Source organism: Miscanthus floridulus, unplaced genomic scaffold, assembly GCF_019320115.1.
Source record: "Miscanthus floridulus cultivar M001 unplaced genomic scaffold, ASM1932011v1 fs_164_4_5, whole genome shotgun sequence".
Classification (NCBI taxonomy): domain Eukaryota; kingdom Viridiplantae; phylum Streptophyta; class Magnoliopsida; order Poales; family Poaceae; genus Miscanthus; species Miscanthus floridulus.
In genome coordinates this window covers 29,891-52,474 of record NW_027096313.1, presented here as the reverse complement: position 1 = coordinate 52,474, position 22,584 = coordinate 29,891, and the positions used below count along the sequence as shown (strand labels likewise).

The window sequence follows — 22,584 nt, the reverse complement described above, 5'->3', positions numbered from 1 at the left end:
AACCATCCTTAGCACCATGGTTAGCTAGATGCATCAAAAACACCAGATACCTCATGAGATCAATATTATAAGAAAGGCTCTAGTACCACTTAAAAATTCTGAACCTAGCTACCAACCTATATATGCATGCTAGCTAGTTGTCAAATCATCATTCAAGTTCTATAATTAGCATACACCATAAAAGCATGTATATCAAATTTTAAAAACTTGTACAAATGCAAGAAAGCATATGAATATGCACATAACAAATGGAACAATCAAGTTCATAAACAAATGGTCAATCTCCATACCCCTCCCTAAACAATATAAGTGCATGTTTAATCGTTTAAATATAGACACTGGGTATCCAAGGGTAACCTTATCATCAACCCACCACTATCACAAACGAATGGGAAATCTATTATATCATGGAGCGCCTCCAGCAGGCTACCTAAACATGACCCCTACTCTATTTTTTAGTGGAACAAAAAAATCCCCTCCAACAGACTACCTTGGCCACATACTTTTCTCCTCCCACTACTTATTCCTGTTGGGCACCTCGCCGACACCCTTCTGCCGCCGCGACCGTCATCCACAAGTTCAGTGAGGCTGGATCCGGTCGGCCCCAGCCTCCTCCCTGTCTGGACCATGTCCAGTGGCACCAAGTCGGCGAGTGAGGGCGGCACGACCGCTATCCACAGGTCCAGTGAGGCCGGATCCGTTCGCCCCCCGCCTTTCTCCATGCTGACGCGGCTTCCATCCTCCCCTATCCAGGTTCCTCCTCCTTGTCCGACCTGGGTCCAGCGACACCAAGCCGGTGAGTGAGGGCAGCACAACCGGCCCCTTTCCCACCACCGTCAGCAAGCTCTTCGGCTCCAGCGAGGGCAGATTCGGCACGTCCTCCTATTGGACGGCTTCTTCTGGCCTTTTTCGACAGTGGACGCCCCTACGGCGGGGGCGGCCCTTTTCAGCGATGAGATGGCTGAGTTTTTTTATGATGAGGAGGGAAGGAAGAGGATGATATATGGGTCGCACATGTCGTTCTTTACTAGAATGGATCTGGTGGCCTAGTTTAGGTAGTACTGCCGGAGGAAACAACTAAAAAAAAGAGTAGTACCAGACTAGGTGGCCATCCAAATACAAAAGTTGGGGCCGTGGTTTGTAGTAGTTCTCGAGATGCTCTTAGTGTTTGGCCAATAAAAGAATTCTCCATATTAATTACATATAGACTACCAGGTTAATAGGTGACAAAATTAAAGTGCCCGAAAGATTATCCACCACTACCAAACATATGATTTGATCTGTAGCAACGTATATTTTAGCAAAGCAAGATGACACAAAACACACAGCATAGTTTATTTATTTCTTTTCACAGGGAAGAAGTAAACGTACTGACACACAAGTAAAAGGCTGCTTCCGTGAGGCATGTAGAATTCATGCATGCGTTTAGTTACACAACAGGAACATATATGTATTGATGACTGAACATCTTGTTCTTGTGACTTATCAATGTAGTGGGAAGAACAACAGTGTTTCCAGCTTCCCTTTCCGCGCAATGGCTCCCACTACAAAGTACAAACTACTCTTCAGTCTTGGTGTCGGACGGACTTACCATTGCACGCATGCAACGCCATCACCTCGATTGTGAACCCCGGGCCGAACCCCACCATGAGCCCCCACTCGCAGCTCCCCTCCTCGTGGTTTCGCTGGCCACGGCGAGTCACCTCGTCGAGGACAAAGATCGTAGTCGGGCCCGTCATGTTGCCGTACTCGCTGAGCACCCGCCGGCTGGCCGCCAACTTCGCGGGCTCTAGCCCTAGAGCCTCCTTGAAGCTGTCCATGATCGCGGGGCCACCGGGGTGCACCACCCAGCAGTGCCGGCCCTAAGGGGTGGGCAGGAGGTGCGACGGCCGAGGGCCCTCGCGGGATGGGGGCCCAAGCCCAAGTATATAATACTCCATACCCTTTAGCTATAGTCCATTAGGATTTAAGATTAATGAGAAGATGCAGCGGCCCATCAGCAAAAGGAGTCGTCGACCTTTTTCTTTTCGGGAGGCAAGGAGCCGAACCGCCAACACCCGCACACACGCACATAGCGATCGCGAGTCGCGACTTGCGGACTTCTGGCGAGACGAGAGACTGCGAGAGACGCAGCGCCGATCACCAGTTCACCACGCGATCACCAGCGCAGATCACTGAGACACCGATGCCACCACGCGATCACTAGCGCAGATCACTGAGACACCGATGCTGGAGTTCCAGTCTTCCAGAAGCCAGACGACGGCGTTCCAGACGATGACGGCGACCAGGCAGCTAAAGCAGGGCTCGACGAAGACGACGACATCTGATCTTGGTTATTGCCTTCTGCCCTTTTTGTGATTTGTGAATCTTGGTTCTGAATAAGTTTATATCCAAATTGTCTAGGCCCTAGGTTTTTTTTCCTTGTTCAATTTTTGTCTACTACTTTGTACTCATATAGTTATATTTTTCTTATAATTTAGGTCAGGTATTAGAATTTTAGAATGTTACCTAATAAACATTATCGAGAAGGGCCGTCGCGACAAGTTCGCCGGAGGGTACTCAAAATCATAGGACCGGCACTGCCACCCAGAAGAGGCTATTCCAGTTCCAGCCAACACCACCAATGCCGAGCGGCGGCGACACCGCGTCGACCAGGCACCGCTCGATGTTGCCGCCGACCTGCGCCGCTAGCTCGCCGAACTCGAGGCGGTACTCCATGCCGTCCTTCGTGAGCTCGGCGGCGACCGCGCGGTCCGAGCCGGGCAGCGTGGCCTGCGACGCCGACACCATCTCGAAGATCGGGCGCTCAACGCCTGCCCGCGGGTCGGCTCCGACGACCACTGCGCCGGCGCCGTCGCCGAAAAGAGCGCGGCCGATGATCCCGTAGCGTTCTTGGGCGGCGTCAGGGACGGCGGCGTAGCCATCCATGACGCTCCACATGTCCGCGCAGGCGACGAGGACTCTCGCGCCGCGGTTGTTCTCGGCGATGTCCTTGACGATGCGGAGCCCGGCGGAGCTGCCGCTGCAGCCGTGGAAGCAGATCGCCGTGCGCTGCACGGTGGCGTTGAGCCCGAGAAGAGATGCGATGCGGAGGTCGATGTGGGGCAGTTGGGCGCTGGTGCTGGTGGCGAAGACGAGGTGGGTGATGTCTCCGGCCAGGCGGCCCCACTCGGCGATGGCTTTCTCTGCGGCAGCAGCCACAAGTCCTGGCATAACATTGGCCACGACGGCTAGCTTGCCGGGCAGAGTTGGGGCTGCAGGGTCCAAGAACTCGGGGTGCTCATGGAAGAGCTCCTCGTTGACTTGCAGGTAGCGTTTTTTTACCTTCATCTTCTCACCTGAGAGACATGTAAACAAGACACCATGGTAAGTGCATTTCTAATTGCCATCGTTGCTGCTAAACTTTTCACTCGAGAGGTCGTCGCCTTTGGCTCTAATACCACACAAAGTTGCACAAAACCAGTTGCATATTCTTGCACAGTAGAATTGGGTGTCATTGTATTAAAAATAGAAATAAATTGTTTGTTACATCCGTGTCTTGTGATTTCATATTAATATGTTCATGCCCTTGTAACAAAATGAATAGCCACAACCAAATAAAGCCTAACAACCCAAAAAGAAGGCGATAATTATAGGTTTGCAATGAGTCAAACTTTCTTTAGTTTGACTAAATTTATAGAAAATAGTATTAATATTTATATCTTCAAATAGGTTTACCATAAAATATATTTCATAACTAATCTAATGTTGTTTATTTGGTATCACAAATTTTAGTGATATTTTTGTAAAAATTTGGTCAAACTCATTGGGAAGTGAAAATTGCTTTTTTTTTTTGTTGGACAGAGAGAGTAATGGCTAATTCCTATAGTAGCATAAATCCACCAAGCCCCTAACCACCGCAAGGCACCAAGGTGCATCTCCATGCCCACTTCCGATCATTTAGTAGTCTTTGGATCGACAGAGAACCATTTTTGGAAAAGACATTGTTCCATCGCTTCATAAAAAATCAAGCGCCATATCCTTTTGCCAACGCGCAAACGCATATTGATGAGCGATTGGACAGACAATGGGTGGTGTGCGCCACTTCATCGGCTCGGAATCATGTTAGGGGAGGACTGGGGTGGAGTGGCGGGGTGGGTGGTGGGTGGCGTGGCTAGTGGAGGCATATGGTAGTAGAGTTTAGCATTAGGGTTAGGGGTTGCAGCTTTGGTACATCTCTAGTGTCTTCCTTGCTTAGAAGTGATGGGTCTGATTGTGGCGGTTTGTGGGGCAGTGAGCAAGGCGGCGAGGGTGCCACCTAGCGAGCGGCAGTGGACAACCGGTTGGGAAAAGCCAGTGGTGAGGGCGAGAAAAGCGGCATCTTGCTCCTCTGATTGAGATTCGGGGATGGCGGGAAGGAGGAGCGAGAGTGGGCATGCTGTGGACGGCGCAGCTGGTGGCATGGACGCTGGTGGATGGCGTGGCCGGTGAGGGGGACGCCGCTAGCCCATGTGGTGGGTGAGGCAGGCAGCAGTGGGGTGGGGTGGGAGATGGGATGGAGATTGAAGATAAAAAGGAGGTAGAAGATGACGTGAGGGAGCGGAGGTTGAAACCAAGTGTTTGGTACTGTTACCTATGCTTACGCACAGGAAAAGCTTTGATATCATCTTGGCACAGAGAATGACTAGTATGTTGAACTCGTTGTGCAAGTTGACGTGGGTGCACAAATCCTCCTACTGACTAAATAGAACGGCAGTTTGATCTATGTAATCAAATTTTTCGCTAATCCATCCACTCAGACCATTTTTTTACGGTTTAGATGGTGAAAACTATTTAGGCCTTGTTTGGATGTTATCGGATTCACCTCAATCCACATGTGTTGTGGTGGACTGGAGTGGAATTTAGTTTAAATTTCATCCCAATCCACCCAACACATGCGGATTGATGCGAATCCGACTACATCCAAACAAAGGCCTTAGTGTCTAAACGACATGGTCGCCCTGAATTTACCATTTAAATGCTGTTTAAACCTCTGGCCTCAATACTACACCAACAAAAAAAAATTAGAGTAAACTCTACTGACATGCTGATGATAACGTATTCTTTCAACTTACCGGTTGAAAGATTTCACCTGGTGGTTGTAGAAGCATTTCTATGTTAGCATTCAGCTAGTAAGCAGAGTTGTTTGTAAAACTATTTTAGAGTGTTGTACTACCCAACTACTCCCTGTATCTATTTTTGTGCAGTCATCTGATATGGTAATTCTAGTACAAGGAGATACTGTATATAACATGAGAATGGAATAAAGTAAATCACTTACACATTTTCTTCATGATTGCTTTGGTGTGTGTTAGATGATCACTCTTGGTGATACGGAAGTACCAGTCAGTGTAGTCATCTTGCTGAATGCAGTTGCCAGGGTTAGCTGTGCCGACGCCGAGCACACACGCAGGGCCGCCGTTACGCCATTGCTGCCGGAATTCGCTGCAACAAACATGCATTTTTATTTATAAATAAAATCTACGTAAGAAAACAAAAAGTTATCGTTTACTATTCTCTTCCGAAATTTTATGAAATCTTTAAATTTATTTATGGTAGAAATTTTCTAGTCAGGGTCTGCAAATATATAAAACTGTTATTTATATTTTCAAAAAGATTCTGAGCGGACTTGTTGGCTAAAGTTTGATGTGTTTGGCCGGGCCTCCAAACAGCATGTACTGTACTTCTTGCATGCCCTTCTCTTTTGAATGAATGAAAATATTACAAACTGATAATCTCCCAGGGCATTCTTATTTAAACCCCTATATGATAAACATTAAGGTGTATAAAAAAAGTCTTCCTCCAGCCATTTTGCTACTCAACCTCTCAAATTTTACAGCACCTTAAACCAACCAATATCTCTTCCTCAAATTTGGGTTGTGAGCCGAGCATCTTTAACAGGCTACCTAAACAAGGCCCTACTCTACTTTTGAGTGGAGGAGAAAAAATCCACACCAACATGGTACCTACTAGGGCAACTACTTTTTTTTTTGGCCCCCCTACTTTTTCCCTCCACTATCCAATTCTGTTGGTCCAACAGAAAGCTACCTAATTTTTTTTGGCAGCTCCCCTCCGTGGGCTACCGCTCGCGAGTGCGTCCGTCGCCGCTGCCCCCGGTCCACTACTCCTCTCCAGCACTGCCGGCCTATCGTGCATCCTCCCCGCCGCCACAACCTCCCGCCGTTGCCTCCATTCGGAGGATGCTCGACCCGCTAGTGGCCATGGCGAGTCCACAGGGAGCGCCCCGCTGGAGGCCGTAGCATGTCCCTAGGGAGCACCACGCCGGCTTCCTCTCCCATCCCCCATCAGCTCTTCCCACGTCCTCCATCAGCTCTTCCCCGGAGGCCATGGCGAGCCTACAGGGAGATGGCCGAGTTTTTCTACGGCGATGTGAGAAGGAGGCCATGGCGAGCCTACAGGGAGATGGCCGAGTTTTTCTACGGCGATGTGAGAAGGAAGAGGATGACATGTAGGTCCGACATGTCATTCTCTAGTAGACTACTAGGATGGATTTGGGGTGTCTGCTTTAGGTAGTGTTGCTGGAGGAAACAACAAAAAAATAAGTAGGGTATCAAAATATGTGGCTACCTTTCCATAAAAAAAATAGGAGACCTGTTTTAGATAGTAGTGCTAGAGATGCTCTAATCTGGTGCAGATAGCACCTGTGTTTTAGGCTCTGGCACGATTGTGGTCGCCATAATTAGTGCCCCTTCGTCACATACTAACGCTAGGCAGATTGTGCCGTCCCTCCCTCGCTCCCATCCCAACATCCCATGCCGCCATCCGCCCACGATGGCCTTCCCGCTCACACCGGTGAGGCGGTGACCGGCCGTCCGGTGCCACCAAAAGTCATATGACTCCCTTCCGCTGGCTGTGCGACTTCTCCATACATGATAGCTGATGGATTCCGCCAACGTGCGCCGGCTATACTGCTTATTCCCTCAGCTAGTAAAGCTGTCACCTGTCGTTCTCGTTCGTTAATTGAGAAGAGAAATATGCAAAAGATGGAAGAGACAATCGGTGATATTCATACAGAGATATTCTGGCGGACCTGTGAGATTCCTGCTGATCAGCTGGCCCTGCTGATGTAGGACTCAACGAGCGGACGCCGCCGTTCGCGGCTGCAGCCACAACCAGGCGCGGACATACTAGCCGTAGCGGCGATCCACATCTTTCACGATTGTAGATAGGGGGGAAAAAAGCAAATTAAACGTCCATCGATTCTAATTCAATATAGAAATACTGCTAAATTTCAGATAATCAAGACATGCAGACACTTGACAGCTCCGTAGTACTACACTAGTTACCTTAGATTGCGAGGACGAAGGGCGGTGGAAGGGCAGGTTGCAGCCGCTGTGTGGAGGCGGCTGTTGCCGCGTGCCAAGCTCGCCGATTGCATGGCTGCGTGACGACGTTGACGATGGCTGAAGGGTCCGTCTGAGATATATATGACGATGGAGATAGAGCAGCAGCCTGTATATATACTGGGTTGAGCGAGGCTCCGCTGGTTTTGGTCCCTTAAATAGCGGTGCGTACCCGTATGTTACCTTATTTTACTGTTATAGATATGATCTATTTATCTTATAGTACTAAACAACACTAGCTGGCTTGCATGCACTAAGAGAACTTAAGATGACGTGGTTAGCTTGCATTAAGAGGTTGGAAGTTAGTCGTATGATATAACTATTAGTGAAAGATGATGTACATGTCTTGCATGCTGAGATATAATATGTAGTGGGGACTAGCTTTATAAGAGATGTAGTTGAGATAGAACTTTAGATGACGTGGACAACTTGCATTAAGAGGTTGTAAGTTAGTGTCATGACATAGCTATTAGTGCAAGATGATTTGGATGTCTTTCATGTTGAGATAGAACTTGAGATGACGTTTAAGAGGTTGGAACTTGGAAGTTAGTGGTATGGCATGGCTATTAGTGGAAGATGATGTGGATGACTTGCATGTTGAGATAGAACTTGAGTTGACGTGGATAGCTTATATTAAGAGGTTGGAAGTTAGTGGCATGACATGACTATTAGTGAAAGATGATGTGAATGTCTCATATGTTGAGATAGAACATGTAGTATAGATTAGCTTTATAAGAGAATAGATATAGATTAAGCCTCCTCTCCCTCAAATGAAGGGGACGCATCCGCTTCCCATATCTAAGCTGTTAGCTGTGTTGGGACGACTCTTTTGACGGTGAATCATGAAAGTGAGGTCGGCCAACACGACCTATAGGGACTATGCAACAAAAGAGACACGGGGAGAGGGAGCATGAGCGAATGTGATGAGCTAGATGGTAGCTTGGGCATATCTGGGACGACGAGCTCCTTATCCGCGACTACCCTACCAGTTAGATCGGCAGAGAGAGAAAGAGAGATAGTGATGGTGCTTGATGTTGTTGGTGTGGATGACAGCACTTCCGTCACCGATGGAGAACATGGGGAAGGGGACGAGGAATGAGGTGGGATCCCAGCCTGTTTGAGTACTTGGACCCGGGTTGGTGAGCTCATCGTTGCTCTCCGCTGAGATGGAGGGACGGAGGAGGGCTACCCACTAAAAAAAAAGGAGAGAAGGAGCATCGACCATAGAGCGGAGAGAGAGATGGGAGCGAGTGAGGAAGTACCAATGAGAGTGAGTGAGGGGAATGCTGAGTGAAATATATAAACTTACCATTAACCCGTGGGGCCACATGTTAACATTGGTGTTGGGGAGTGGGTTGTAGGTAATGTACTCCCTCCGTCAAAAAAAGAAAGACGTTATGGGTTGCGTGCAGGTCAAACTTTCTCAGCTTTGACTAGATTTATACAAAATACGTGCAACATTTATATCTTCAAATAAGTTTATTATAAAAATATATTCAATGATCTATCCAATAATACCAATCATGTATTATAAATATTAATATTATTTTATATATAATGGGTCAAAGTTTTAAAAAGTTAACTTCTCGAGAAACATGAATGACTTCTATTTTGGAACAGAGGGGGTATTCGTGTAAAGGGAGGAAACATGAAAAACCAATAATAAGAGGACTTCTATACATGCTTTTCAAAGAGAGGGAATATCTAATTTGTTAGAGATGCTCTCGCTATTATTAATTTGAGACCCAAACGGAGTATATACGTTAATTATCATCGGACATGCTTGCAAAAAAAAGATGAATCCTAGATTTTCTCACAATAATTAGAAATATTTGACCTTTAATATGGTAGACTCTAATCATTATCACTAATAAAAATTACCCACTTGTGTCATTGTGAAAAATAATAAAAAACCCCCATAAATTTACAACTAAATTACCCATGACTGCTATTACGAAAGATAATTCCAACTAGCATCCCAAATTTATATCTAAATTGCCTGTCACACCCTAAAATTTTCAATTTTGGGTTGTGAATAGAAAACACTAAACAAAATAAATGATTTTAATGTTGATATAAAATTTACCAAGATTAGTGTAAGTTTATGCAAATTTAGATATAAAAAATGGTTTTCCAAATTTTTCTAAATTAATATGGCAGGCTTTTGTTGATGTGATGTTGCTTGTTGCTTGACTTTGGTTTATGTGAGTTTTTAAAGTTTTCAAAACACGTTGCGGCTTGTCTTCATCTTTTTCTATAATCAAATTCCCTATTTCCCAGCTAAAGCCTTCGATTGGAGCTTTCCAAACACTACAAGACATGTGTGGTTTTTTGACATTCTATTTACGTCAAAATATATGGAATTATTGTCACAACTTAAGATTTATAACTTTCGAAAATTCAAACATAAAAAAACCAACGTCACAAAGTGATCATGTGACGTTTGTATATTCTTTGTCACAAGCTTAATTATGACAATGGATTTTAGTGTCATATATGTTTATGACTTTTGTTTATTGTCACAAAATCTTGGGCCTTGCCACGTGGGCAAATGCCATGTAGAATCAAATGCTGACATGGCATGAAAAAAACGTCACAAAATAAATTTTGACCTGCTAAAGTCCACATAGGAGCCAGCCTTATCATGGGCCACAAGTTTTTCTGGGATGATATTGCCTGGCCCATTTTATCATTTTTGTTTTTTTGGCCTATTTTTTCAGCCCACACAATTTCAGCCCGTACTATTTTTTCAGCCCACACAATTGAACCCATATATTTTTTCAGTCCTCATATTTCAGCCCATACAAAATTTTCACTCCGCATATTTTAGCCCATATATTTTTATCAGCCCATACATTTATTCCAGCCCACACAATTCAGCCGCCGAGAACGCTCAATATGTCCGCGCAGGCGACGAAGATTCGCGTGCCGCGGTTGTTCTCGGGGATGTCCTTGGCGATGCGGAGCGCGCTGGAGCTGCCGGTGCAGCCGTGGGAGCACATCACGGTGTGCTGCACGGTGGGGCTTAGCCCCAGGAGGGAGGCGACGCGGAGGTCGATTGCGGGCACCTGGACACTGGTGCTCGTGCTGAAGACGAGGTGAGTGATGTCTCTGGCTGGGCGGCCCCACTCGGCGATGGCCTTCGCTGCGGCGGCCGCTACAAGCTCCGGCATGATAGTAGCCACGACGGCAAGCATGGTGGGAAGTGTTGCGGCTGCAGGGTCCAACTCCGGGTGCACGCGAAGGAGGCCTCCGTCATCTCACCTGGGACATGTAAACATGACACATCAGGTGCTGATCAAGAGTGATCTTTTCACATGAGCGGAGAAAAAAAACGACCCAACACGTTGGTTTCTCAAACCAAGTATCAGAGATGCCGATTTTCTTACAATTATCAGTATCCTGGGAACCATGTTTCCACATTACCTTTACTACTACTAATGGGAAGCACCATGTTAACCTTTAGCAAACACATTTGGGTCGGAGAACATGCTTACCACAGAATTCCTAACAGAATTGAGAAATAGTTGGTCATCAATTCGTTAAACTCTAGTCATCTTGGACAATTAAATCTATTGGATATATATTGCTTCTAAGTACAAATTATTTTGAAACCATCCAAATATTATAATTATGGCTAATTAACTATTTAAATAAAAATAATTTTAACATAACAGATGATATATATCACTAGTAGAGAACAGACCTTTAATCCTCGACCAAAATGGACTCTAGTCCCGGAATTTTTTGCGCCCGGGACTAGAGATACCTTTAGTCCCGGTTGGGGGCTCCAACCGGTACTAAAGGTCCCTGCCCAACGGCTACTGCGCCAGACAGAGGTGGCAGTGACCTTTAGTCCCGGTTGGAGCCACCAACCGGGACTAAAGGTATACTTTTACTCTCGGTTGGTGGCTCCAACCAGGAGTAAAGGTCTACTCCCGGGCCGTGGCTGCGCTCGGGGTTGGAAAGTTACCTTTAGTCCCGGTTGGAGCCACCAACCGAGACTAAAGGTCCCCCTTTATATCCCGGCCGTCTCCTTCCTCCCCGAGCCCGAGCTCAGCATATTTTGAAGCTCACTGTAGTAGTGTTCTTGCTTCCTCCCTCTCTCCATTGTTCCTCCATCCATTCTTCGATTCCTCCGTCAATTTCTTTGATTTCTCCGTCGATTCTTCAGTTGTAAAGGTTACCAATCTTATACTCTCATTTTTCACCATTGTCTTATCTCATTTTATTCACTATATATATATATGGTTCTTTATTGTGGTTTTTTTTCATTTGTAAGCAATTTGAGCTCAAAATCACTTCAAGCTTGCATATTTACATGAAAGAAGGTTAAAGTAGCTAGTTGAACTTGCGGACCGTGTTCATCTCGGCGACCATGTTCTCTGCCGAGCGGTAACGGACGTCAAGGAGGAGCTTTGATTCTATGAGGGAGAGCGGCAACGGTCGTGGAAGACCGTGTTCCCTTCCTCGTAGAATCGGAGCTCTTCCGTGGCAAGTACGGTGCCGTCCGGTGGAGAAATGCTCACCGAGATGATCACGTAAGCAAGTTCAACTAGTACGGATGGTTATTTATTCACATGTCCCGATATCGTCGCAGTAGTCTGTCAATCACCGTACTTTTTATTTTAACTTTTTATGAAATGAAAAACTTAGAAAATAGTTAGAAAATTATAGAAAATCCGTACTAGTTGAACTTGCGGACCGTGTTTAGCTCGGCGAGCATGTTCTCTGTCGAGCGGTAACGGACATCAAGTAGGAGCTTTGATTCTACGAGGGAGAGCGACAACGGTCGTGGAAGACCGTGTTCCCTTCCTCGTAGAATCGGAGCTCTTCCTTGACCAAGTACGGTGCCGTCCGGTGGAGAAATGCTTGCCGAAATGATCACGTAAGCAAGTTCAACTAGTACGGATAGTTATTTATTCACATGTCCCGATATCGTCGCAGTAGTCTGTCAATCACCATACTTTTTATTTTAACTTTTTATGAAATGAAAAACTTAGAAAATAGTTAGAAAATTATAGAAAATCCGTACTAGTTGAACTTGCGGACCGTGTTCAGCTCGGCGAGCATGTTCTCTGTCGAGCAGTAACGGACATCAAGGAGGAGCTTTGATTCTACGAGGGAGAGCGACAACGGTCGTGGAAGACCGTGTTCCCTTCCTCGTAGAATCGGAGCTCTTCCTTGACCAAGTACGGTGCCGTCCGGTGGAGAAATGCTCGCCGAGATGATCACGTAAGCAAGGTCAACTAGTACAGATGGTTATTTATTAAAATATGTTTTTGAGCTATAGTGTATTAAAAAATGAGTATAGAGATATAGATAATTTTATAGTTTCTTAATTTTATTTGTTTATAAAATAAGAAATTTATAGTGTATTAAAATATGAGTATAGAGAGTAGATGGCAACTGCTTCATTGTTTAGAGATATAGATAATTTTATAGTTTCTTAATTTTATTTGTTTATAAAATGAGAAATTTATAGTGTATTAAAAAATGAGTATAGAGAGTAGATGGCAACTGCTTTTGGGTCCTCGGCCTCTCATGGGTTTCCAAAGTGACTTAGGCCGGGCCTCCCTCTCATTTCATGCAGCAAGTGTCGTGATGAGATGAAGATTGTGATGGAGTATCGAGTGAAGAAGGAGGGTCCCAACAAGAATCGTATCTTCTACAAGTGTCCGGATCGCAATGTGAGTTATTTTATCGTATTTAATGATTATGGTTAGTTTATACCTATTTTTATGATGGTTGTGATTAAAGTTCTAATTTTTTGTTTTAATTTCAGTGGGATGGCAGTGGACGATGTTTAGGCTTCTACTGGGAGGAAGAGTATGTTGAACTCGTGCAAAAATATCTTGCACAACAGGCAGATACGGCGGCTAATGAGGCAGTGATCCAGCCGAAGAAGCCCAAAGATGTTGCACAATCGGGAGATCTGTCTGTTTTAGTTGAGATTGGTCGCGAAATCCTTGTGCTCCTGAAATGTATTTTAGCTTTAGTTCTTTTAGTGGTAGTTGGGATTGTCTACATTGTAGCGATGCTTTCATAAATTTGTACCTTTTGGGGTGGCACGCATGTTGTATAAATAATTAATTATGATCTAGGTTTTAATATGGTATTTATGTCATGTAATGCAGATGAGCCAGCATTGGATGTACAATGCTGATCGCCGCTCCCAAGAGTTCATGACGGCGTGCATTCTTTGTTACGTGCGGCCGAGGCAAACAAACGCGATGGTTTTATGTGCTGCCCATGTGCCATATGTAAGAATACGGTGGAATATCCTTGCTCAAAGACTCTTCATTCACACTTGTTCAAGTTGGGTTTCATGTCAAACTATATTTGTTGGACGAAGCACGGAGAAACTGGTGTTGTAATGGAAGAAGGTGAAGAAGAACAATGGGACGACAATGATATTATTCCCGATGGTGCGTGCTTAAATGATACTGCAATGGGAGAAGCTGAAGAAGAGGTAGCTGCAGAAGATGATCCGGCTGATGATCTTTGTCAGGTCATTCGTGACGCACAAAGAGAATGTGAAAGTGAAAAGGAGAAGATCAAGTTCGAGCGGATGCTAGAAGATCACAAGAAATTGTTGTACCCAACTTGTGATGCAGGGTAGAAAAAGTTGGGAACCACACTAGAATTGCTGAAATGGAAGGCAAAGAATGGTGTATCTGACAAGGGATTTGGAGAGTTACTAAAAATCCAAAAGAAGATGCTTCCAAAGGACAATGAATTGCCCGCCACTACCTACGAAGCAAAACAAGTTGTCTGTCCTATGGGGCTAGAAATCGAGAAGATACATGCATGTCCTAATGACTGCATCCTATACCGTGGCAAAGAGTACGAGAAATTGGATGCATGCCCGGTATGCCATGCATCGCGGTATAAGATCAGGCGAGATGACCCTAGTGATGTTGAGGGCGAACGTCCGCGGAAGAAAATCCCTGCCAAGATTATGTGGTATGCTCCTATAATACCACGCTTGAAACGTCTGTTCAGAAACAAAGAACATGCAAAATTGTTGCGATGGCATAAAGAAGACCGTAAGGTAGACAATATGTTGAGACACCCTGCTGATGGGTCCCAGTGGAGAGCAATCGACAGAGAATTCTCGGAGTTTGCAAATGACGCAAGAAACTTAAGGTTTGCTTTAAGTACAGATGGTATCAATCCTTTTGGAGAGCAGAACAGTAGTCATAGCACTTGGCCTGTTACTCTAAGTATCTACAACATTCCTCCTTGGTTATGCATGAAGCGGAAGTTCATTATGATGCCTGTGCTCATCCAAGGCCCGAAGCAACCTGGCAATGACATCGATGTGTACCTGAGACCACTTATTGATGAACTTCTCATTTTGTGGAATAAAGAAGGTGTACATGTGTGGGATGAGTACAAACAGGAACACTTTGATCTGCGAGCATTGTTGTTCGTAACAATCAATGATTGGCCTGCTCTAAGTAATCTTTCAGAACAGTCAAACAAGGGATATAATGCATACACACACTGCTTCGGTGATATTAGAGGTGTATTCTTGAAAAAATATCGAAAGGTCGTGTACCTTGGCCATCGTCGATTTCTTCCTACAAATCACCCCGTAAGAAAGAAAGGCAAGCATTTTAAAGGAAAGGCAGACCACCTGACCAAGCCTCGCAACTGAACCGGTGAGGATGTACTCGATATGGTCAATGATGTGAAAGTCGTCTTTGGAAAAGGACATGGCAGCCAACCTGTTCCGAACGACGCTAATGGTCACGCACCCATGTGGAAGAAGAAGTCCATATTTTGGGACCTACCCTATTGGCAAGTCCTAGAGGTCCATAGCTCGATTGACGTGATGCACCTGATGAAGAATCTTTGTGTGAACCTGCTAGGCTTCATGGGTGTGTATGGAAAGCCTAAGGACACATTTGAAGCACGATAGGACCTGCGTTGTTTGAGAGAAAGAGACAACCTACATCCAGAGAAGACAGATGATGGACGCCATTACTTACGTCCTGCCAGCTACACTCTAAGCAAAGAGGAGAAGGAAATCATGTTTGAATGCTTAAACAACATCAAGGTACCATCTGGATTCTCCTCGAATATAAAGGGTATTATAAATGTGCCAGAGAAGAAATTCTATAACTTAAAGTCCCATGACTGTCACGTTCTCATGACGCAATTACTTCCAGTTGCATTAAGAGGAATTCTACCTCCAAATGTACGTCTAGCCACCGTGAAGCTATGTGCATTCCTCAATGCAATTTCTCAGAAGGCAATTGATCCAACTGATCTAGCTAAACTACAGAATGATGTGGTTCAATGTCTCGTCAGCTTTGAGTTGGCGTTCCCTCCTTCCTTCTTTGATATCATGACACACCTCCTAGTTCACCTAGTAAAGGAGATTTTCATTCTCGGTCCTGTGTTCCTACACAACATGTTCCCCTTAGAGAGATTCATGGGAGTCCTGAAGAAATATGTTCACAACCGTGCTCGCCCAGAAGGAAGCATCGCCAAGGGCTATGGAACAGAAGAGGTCATTGAGTTCTGTGTTGACTTTATTCCCGACGTTAACTCGATTGATGTTCCTGAATCGAGACATGAGGGGAGACTAAGCGGAAAGGGGACACTAGGGAGGAAAACATATATTGGTACGGATGATGATTATTTCAATAAAGCGCACTACACAGTTCTACAGAACTCCTCTTTGGTAGATCCGTATATTGAGACACACAAGGATCTCTTACAATCCGAGTTTCCAGGGAAGACTGAAGCTTGGATTACGTGTAAGCACATGGAAACTTTTGGCGGTTGGTTGTGAAAAAAATGTCAAGGTGATGAGAGCATCCATGAGCAACTGTATTTATTGGCTATGCAACCATCATGGCATATCGTCACATACAAAGGGTACGAGATAAATGGGAACATATTCTACACAATAGCCCAAGATAAAAGGAGTACCAACCAAAACAGTGGTGTCCGCATAGATGCCACAGACCCGAATGGGAATAAACAGACATATTATGGACACATAGATGAAATATGGGAAGTAGAATATGCACCTACTTTGAAGATCCCATTGTTCAAGTGCCAATGGGTCAAGGTGACCGGAGCGGGGTAACAGTAGACAACAAGTATGGAATGACAACAGTAGACCTTAGTAATATTGGGTACAAAGACGAACCATTCATCCTTGCCAAGGATGTGAATCAGGTGTTCTATGTCAATGATATGTCTACCAAACCAAAAAGAGGGAAAAACGATAATGACTCAACCAAAGAGCCAAAGCGCCACATAGTTCTTTCAGGGAAAAGAGTCATCGTGGGAATTGAGGACAAGTCGGACATGTCAGAAGATTATGAAAAGGATGACCGAATTCCACCCTTCAAAGTGAACAAAGACCCTAGCATCTTGGTAAATGATGAGGACACTCCATGGTTATGACGCGATCATAACCAAGGGATATACGTAAAGAAGAAGTTCACTGCTGTGCCCACTTGATGATATAGTGATTTAATGTAGTGTGTGTTTGAGATATTATGTAATAATTGTGAATTCAGATGTATATTATGTCATGTTTTAAATTAAATCAATGTTTGATTTGGTGGGATTTCTCTCTCTGTCGATGTTTCACCACCGATAGCCTGCCACGGGGATACCCGAGGCAGTATGTTCAGGCTTCAGCGTATGCAGAACTCGACGGTAAATGCAAGAGACAGTCGATTTATCCTGGTTCGAGCCCTCGACTATGATCGAGTAATAGCCCTACGTCCAGTCGGCGTTAGCCTTTGCGTTGGATTGATTATGAAGCGTTGTGTTGTCCAATTGTTCTCTCTTCTATCCAGGAGCCCCGCCCTCCTTTATATAGTCAGGAGGCCAGAGTCCTAGTCGGTTTACAATGAGAGTTCCTAGTAGGATTACTGAATAGTACTATTACTAGGATTACAAGGGAAGAATCCTAGTTAGACTAGATCTTCTCTCTCCTTTGTGGGGTATCCAGTGGTCCCGTATTGACAAGCCCCCGAGCACTTCATGGTTGAGCTCTGAAAGTTTCGTTTTGCTCCTTCAGGTCTTGATGAGTAGGAACAAACATCATCCGAGTGCTTTCTGGAGTGAAACCTTGTAGCGCTTCTTGGGACCTTCGAGTGGTGAGTGCTTTTTTGAAGAAAAAGTACATCCATCTAGTTGTAGCCCCCGAGCCTCTTGCTATTTGGAACAAGGAGCTGGAGGATCTTGTCTTGAAGTTGCTCTGTTTGTTCGTTGAAGTTTTATCAAAAAGAACTTGAATATGGCTCGTTCCGGGTTCTTTTTGTCATAATGTCCTGAAGTGGTCTGCGTTGAGGAAGTCTTTTGGTGACGTGCGCTTTTTCGAAGAAAAAGGGCACTCACTGAGTGTAGCCCCCGAGCCTCTTGCTATTTGGAACAAAAAGTTGGAGGGTCTTGAATCTTTATGTTGTTTGAAAATTTATGTTCTGAAGTAGTTCCTGAGAGTTGGATTATGTCATCATCTGAGTAGTTTTGCGGCATCTTTCTGAAGCAGCCCTTTAGTCTTGGATTAAACCATCATCCGAGTAGTTTCGCAGCATGCAGCCTCTGAGCGTATATCCTTGTTGTTTTGTTCAGGAAGAACTCGGATGTGAGGTCTTGGCGTATTCTTTGATAGTCTGCTGTTGTTAGATGTAGTTGTATGGTGGTAGTTGAGTGTAAATGCCTTTTGTTCACGGGTTATACTGTGCTGGTATATTCTTCCAAATATGCCCATCTTCGAGTACTATTCCTTCTCGCCTGAGTCATCCATTATTGAGTCCTGTCTTTTCACTTTGTCCTTTGTTAGTCTTATTTCATTGGTACTCCTAGTCCATGTGTGCCGCTCCTTTGATCTATAAATACTGTCTCGGAGTGCTTATTTTCATCCATTGGACATTCTGTTGAAACCTTCATGGTCATGAACATGGTAGTTTGTGAAGTAGAGCAGCCCCTGGGCATATTTTGTAGTTCCTGTGTGTCTTGTCGTAGCTGCAGGAAGTCTTGTGATAGGGATTAGAGGTAGGCTAATCCCGCGACAGCATTGTGCCAGGATGTACGTGGCGGTAGTTGGAGGAAGTCTTGTGATGTGGGCTTCGTTCCTTCATCTGGCAGTTCTGGGTTGATCCTCATCGCCTCTCTTGAGACTGTCCAGCGTAGATCAATACCATATCTAGCATCACATCGGTCTTGGGTAGACAGATGCCCGCCGGCCTTCTCTGCTCCATGTTGCCTTGCGGTGCTGCCGATTTCCGCCTTGGATGCACTGCATCCGTCCTTTGAAGAAAACAGTGTAGCTGATGGCGGTTTGTCCTTCCGAGTAGCAATTTGGGACACATAGTCGTTCCAGAGCCTAGCCGTGTCCGTGTTCCTCTTTGCTACTTTGCTTTTCATGGTACCGAGTTCGTTGGGTCTTGTAAGATTTGTAATCTTCTATTTTTGAGGCCGCTTGTAATGGAACGAATCTTGTCTTCTGAGTTGTCTTTTACTTTTCTGCTGTGATCCCTGTCGTTCATGAGATTACCGAGTTCTTTCTTAAATAACTGGGTTCCTTTGTTCCTTGCAAGGTAGCCCTTTCTTTCTTCTTGGTTTGACGAGTTGTTCTTGTAGCGATCTGATAACCCTGCCATGGTGCTGGACGGATAAGTCTGAAATCTGCCCATTGGTTTGTACCGTTGTGTGGATTTGTGCCCTCCGTCGTTTTAGCTGCGTCGGTAAATGGACCGTTGCGTTCTCACACTGTGTTTTAACAGGCCTTGTGGGCCATTTTTATTACTGAAAAATCTATTTAAAGACCTTTTATCTTCCTTTCCTTTGCTGCCCAGCTCTTGCCTTTAAACCCTAGCTTTCAGAAACCCGCCGCCATCATCGTCGCTGTCACCCGAGCACCACCATCCTAGCTTCATCTTCCCCAGTGCCTTTTTGCTTCCGCTAGTTCATGGGAAAAAAGAAAACCGCAAGCAAGTCCCAGGTGACCTTCATGGACGAGGAGTCATCCCTTTCTTTGATCAAAAACCAGGAATTCATGGCCATGAGGGCTGCTCAGAAAGTTTGGCCGGCTCCAACAACAAGCGAAGATCAGCTGCGTGAGCTCGTCAACGACGGCTTGATCCAAAGCAAAGTCATCGCTGAATGGAGAGTTCCAGGCGAGCATCAGGTTCCAGCTCTGGGTCCTGGTGAGATTGTCCTCTTCGTTTCCTTTGTCCGCGCTGGACTTTGCCTTCCTGCTTCCGCCTTCCTTCATCAGTTTCTTGGTTATTTTGGGGTTAGTCTGAACCATCTAACCCCTAATGCCGTTCTCCATCTTTTCGTTTTCGTTCATCTTTGTGAAGCTTTCCTTGGAATCTCTCCTTGTCTATCTCTTTTTCGCTTTTTCTTTCATCTAAAACCTCAACCCCGCTGCGAAGAAACCAGCGTTCTTGGCGGTTGCGGGATTCAGTTTCGCCAGGGTCTTAAGATTAAGTTTTTTGACTATGACCTGGTTGATTCTGTAAAAGATTGGCGTGCCGAGTGGTTTTACGCTGCCAATTTGATCCCTTCCCTTGTCGTCCACTCTGGATCTGGTCCTGTGGTGAATGACCGATGGGACAAGAAACTTGAGTCACCTGCTGAGATTCAAGTGATCCAGCCACTCCTTGATAGGATTAGTATGCCGAAACAGCAGGGTTTAACCGGCTTCGGTATTGTTTTGAGCTTTCTTCGTCGCCGAGTTCAGCCTTTGAAAGAGCGGGAGCACCTTGGCTTCAAGTATTGTGGGGCCGAGGATCCTTCACGCATGGTCCCCGCTCTTGAGCTGACCAGTGAGGAGGTACTCGAGCATCTCCAGAAGATGCTGAAAGGAGTGAGCGTTATTCCTCCTGCTGTCTCCGAGTTCTCTGCCAACAACCCACCCCCAGCTATGAGTTGTCTATCTCTTTGTTTGGGTCCTTTATGTACTCTCGCTGCATCCATTTTTGTTTAGCCTTTCCTTGTCTTGGTGTTTTATCCTTTTTCACAGGAGCTTGGGCAGAACTTTGTCGACCCAATCCCTCTTGACGTTCTCCCCGCCGCGGCGGAGACTGGGGAAAAACTTGCTGGAACTTCAGCAACTAGTAAGTCCCAAACCTCTACAGCCCTTCCTGGGGTTTCTTCCAGATTTGTTGATGTATATGAAGAATATGTTCCTCGTCTAGTCCCTCGCGGTCCTCGCAGTGTCCCGAAGAGGGGGCGAACGGATGGGTCTTCATCTGGCCTGCCTATCTCTAAGAAGCCTCGCAAACCAAGTACTCCCTCAGGTACTCCAGTTGTTGCTAGCATGCTCTTAGGTGAGCACATTTGATACTCTTTGTTCCTTTGTTTTCCTGTTTCTCTCTTGAACCGAGTACTTTTTATTCTTTTTTCAGCAGGTGCTCTGGTTTCCTTGGCTGAGGGAGAGGAGGATGATGAAGTACCCCTCATCATGCGGCGGTGAGTTGTTTTTCATATTCCTATTGCATTGAATTTCTCTTCTTTGTCTTGACTTTTAGTCTTGAACTTTTTTGAAGTAATCGAACGTCGGGTATGAGTTCTTCTGAGGCTCCCGCGCCGACTTCTTCTGAAGCTCCGGTGTTGTGGGGGTATTAACCCCTATACCCTTACGGCTAAGCTTGGGCTGGCCCGGATCGATGGGTTCAGTCCACCCGATAGACGACGTGCGGCTCAGTCAACCTGATCGGAGTCCCGCACAAGGAATCAAGATGGATTTGGCAACCAAGCAGGATCCTGGTCGGTTAGAATAGGAATCCTTATCCAGTCACATATGGCAATTGTAACTGACTAGGATTAGTTTCCCGATCTGTAACCCTGCCCCCTGGACAATATAAGGCGGGCAGGGGACCCCTCTAAAAACATCTCTCATTGATATACAGCAATACAAATCAGACGCAGGACGTAGGTATTATGCCTTCTTGGCGGCCGAACCTGGATAAAACCTCGTGTCTATCTTGCGTCACCGTCTTGTTTGGGGCTTGCGCATCTGTCTGCCGATAATCTACTACCTTAGGCATACCCCTAGGTAGACTGCCGACCATATTTCGTCGACAGTGGCGCGTCAGGTAGGGGGTGTGCGTACTACTCTCCAAGCAAACAAGATGGTCATCATCTCTGGCTCCATGGCTACGCCCAACGGCCTCACGTTCACCGTCGGCCAGATCACCTAGACCACCAGCTCCAACGACTCCATCACCATGACCGTGGAGGAGGCATGGATTCAGCCTGTGTCGACGACTACTTCACCTGCATTGGCTACGGCTCTGACCACGGTGAACACGGCTCCGACCACGGTGAACACGGCTCCGACCACGGTGAACACGGCTCCGACCACAACGAACACGGCTCCGACCATGATGGACCTGGCTCCGACCACGGGACATCTGGCTCCGACCACGCCTACAGCCACGCTAACAACCCATCATCCGCTTCCCCGCTACAGAGGGAAGCAGATCGACAACACCGACCTGCTCGACTCCGTTGATCGGGTCGGCATCTGACTCGCTGAAACCCTGGCTCTGGTAAGTACGATTCAAATCCAACCTAATGAGCAGGTAACATCTCCCCACAACAGATCTATCTGACTAGCTCGGACCAGTCGTCCTGCACGACTTGGAACAGATCTTGTGGTCGTATCTACTCCTGAGGGACGCTCCGCTCGTCGCCAGCCAGCCTTCGCGACGGATCTCCGACTCTACGAGTACGAAGTCCTGACGGAGAACCACCAGGTCCAGCCCTATGGCCTGCGAAACGCTGCCTCCAGCTACGCGTACAACCTGCGACGCTGCTCGGATCTGTGTCCTGTACACCGATCTCGGCCGAAGCCATGCAACATCGTCAACATGGTCCGGATTGAAGATTATCAGGAAGGATCCGTCCACACAGTCTGAGAGGGTGACTCCAGCTCCTCATCCGGCATCGCGTCCAACGCATCTGTCCACACCGAGCTTCAGCGTCACGAAGATGAAGGCGTCAAATACGATCTGGATCTACCAGACCACGCCCCGAGTTTCCCCCAATTTCCGTCTTTCCCGCCAAGACGAGGGGATTTGATCCATGTTGTCAGCAACGATGAGCCGCCAGCAGTTGGCGAAACAGAACAAGAAAAGACTGCACGCGAAGCACGCAATATTGACCGGTTTAATCGCCGGCAAACCGAAGCTGAAGCGGACCGGGAGGCACGACG

The 22,584-nt window shown here is 46.1% G+C and overlaps 2 protein-coding genes across 2 annotated transcripts; both read right to left on the bottom strand.

The window, feature by feature from the left end:
* Positions 1–1,565: 1,565 nt before the first annotated feature.
* LOC136530614 (bisdemethoxycurcumin synthase-like) lies at positions 1,566–9,325 on the bottom strand. The gene is made up of 5 exons (XM_066523340.1): positions 9,322–9,325; positions 7,326–7,455; positions 5,300–5,463; positions 2,587–3,338; positions 1,566–1,862 (listed from the first exon to the last, which is right to left on the bottom strand). The coding sequence occupies exons 1-5, from the start codon at positions 9,323–9,325 to the stop codon at positions 1,566–1,568; spliced, it is 1,347 nt and encodes a 448-aa protein (XP_066379437.1).
* Positions 9,326–10,258: 933 nt separating this feature from the next.
* LOC136530613 (bisdemethoxycurcumin synthase-like) lies at positions 10,259–10,579 on the bottom strand. Its single transcript, XM_066523339.1, has one exon. It carries the CDS (start codon positions 10,577–10,579, stop codon positions 10,259–10,261), a length of 321 nt encoding a protein of 106 aa, XP_066379436.1.
* Between the last annotated feature and the right edge of the window lie 12,005 nt (positions 10,580–22,584).

Bases quoted from the DNA above. Each gene is read 5' to 3' on its own strand.
- LOC136530614 (XM_066523340.1), bottom strand. The intron at 5,464-7,325 runs GTAACTAGTGTA...TGTTTGTTGCAG, and splicing joins CTTCGTCCTCGCAATCTAAG to CGAATTCCGGCAGCAATGGC. The intron at 3,339-5,299 runs GTAAGTGATTTA...CATGTCTCTCAG, and splicing joins AGCAATCATGAAGAAAATGT to GTGAGAAGATGAAGGTAAAA.
- LOC136530613 (XM_066523339.1), bottom strand. From the start codon at position 10,579: ATGCTTGCCGTCGTGGCTACTATCATGCCGGAGCTTGTAGCGGCCGCC.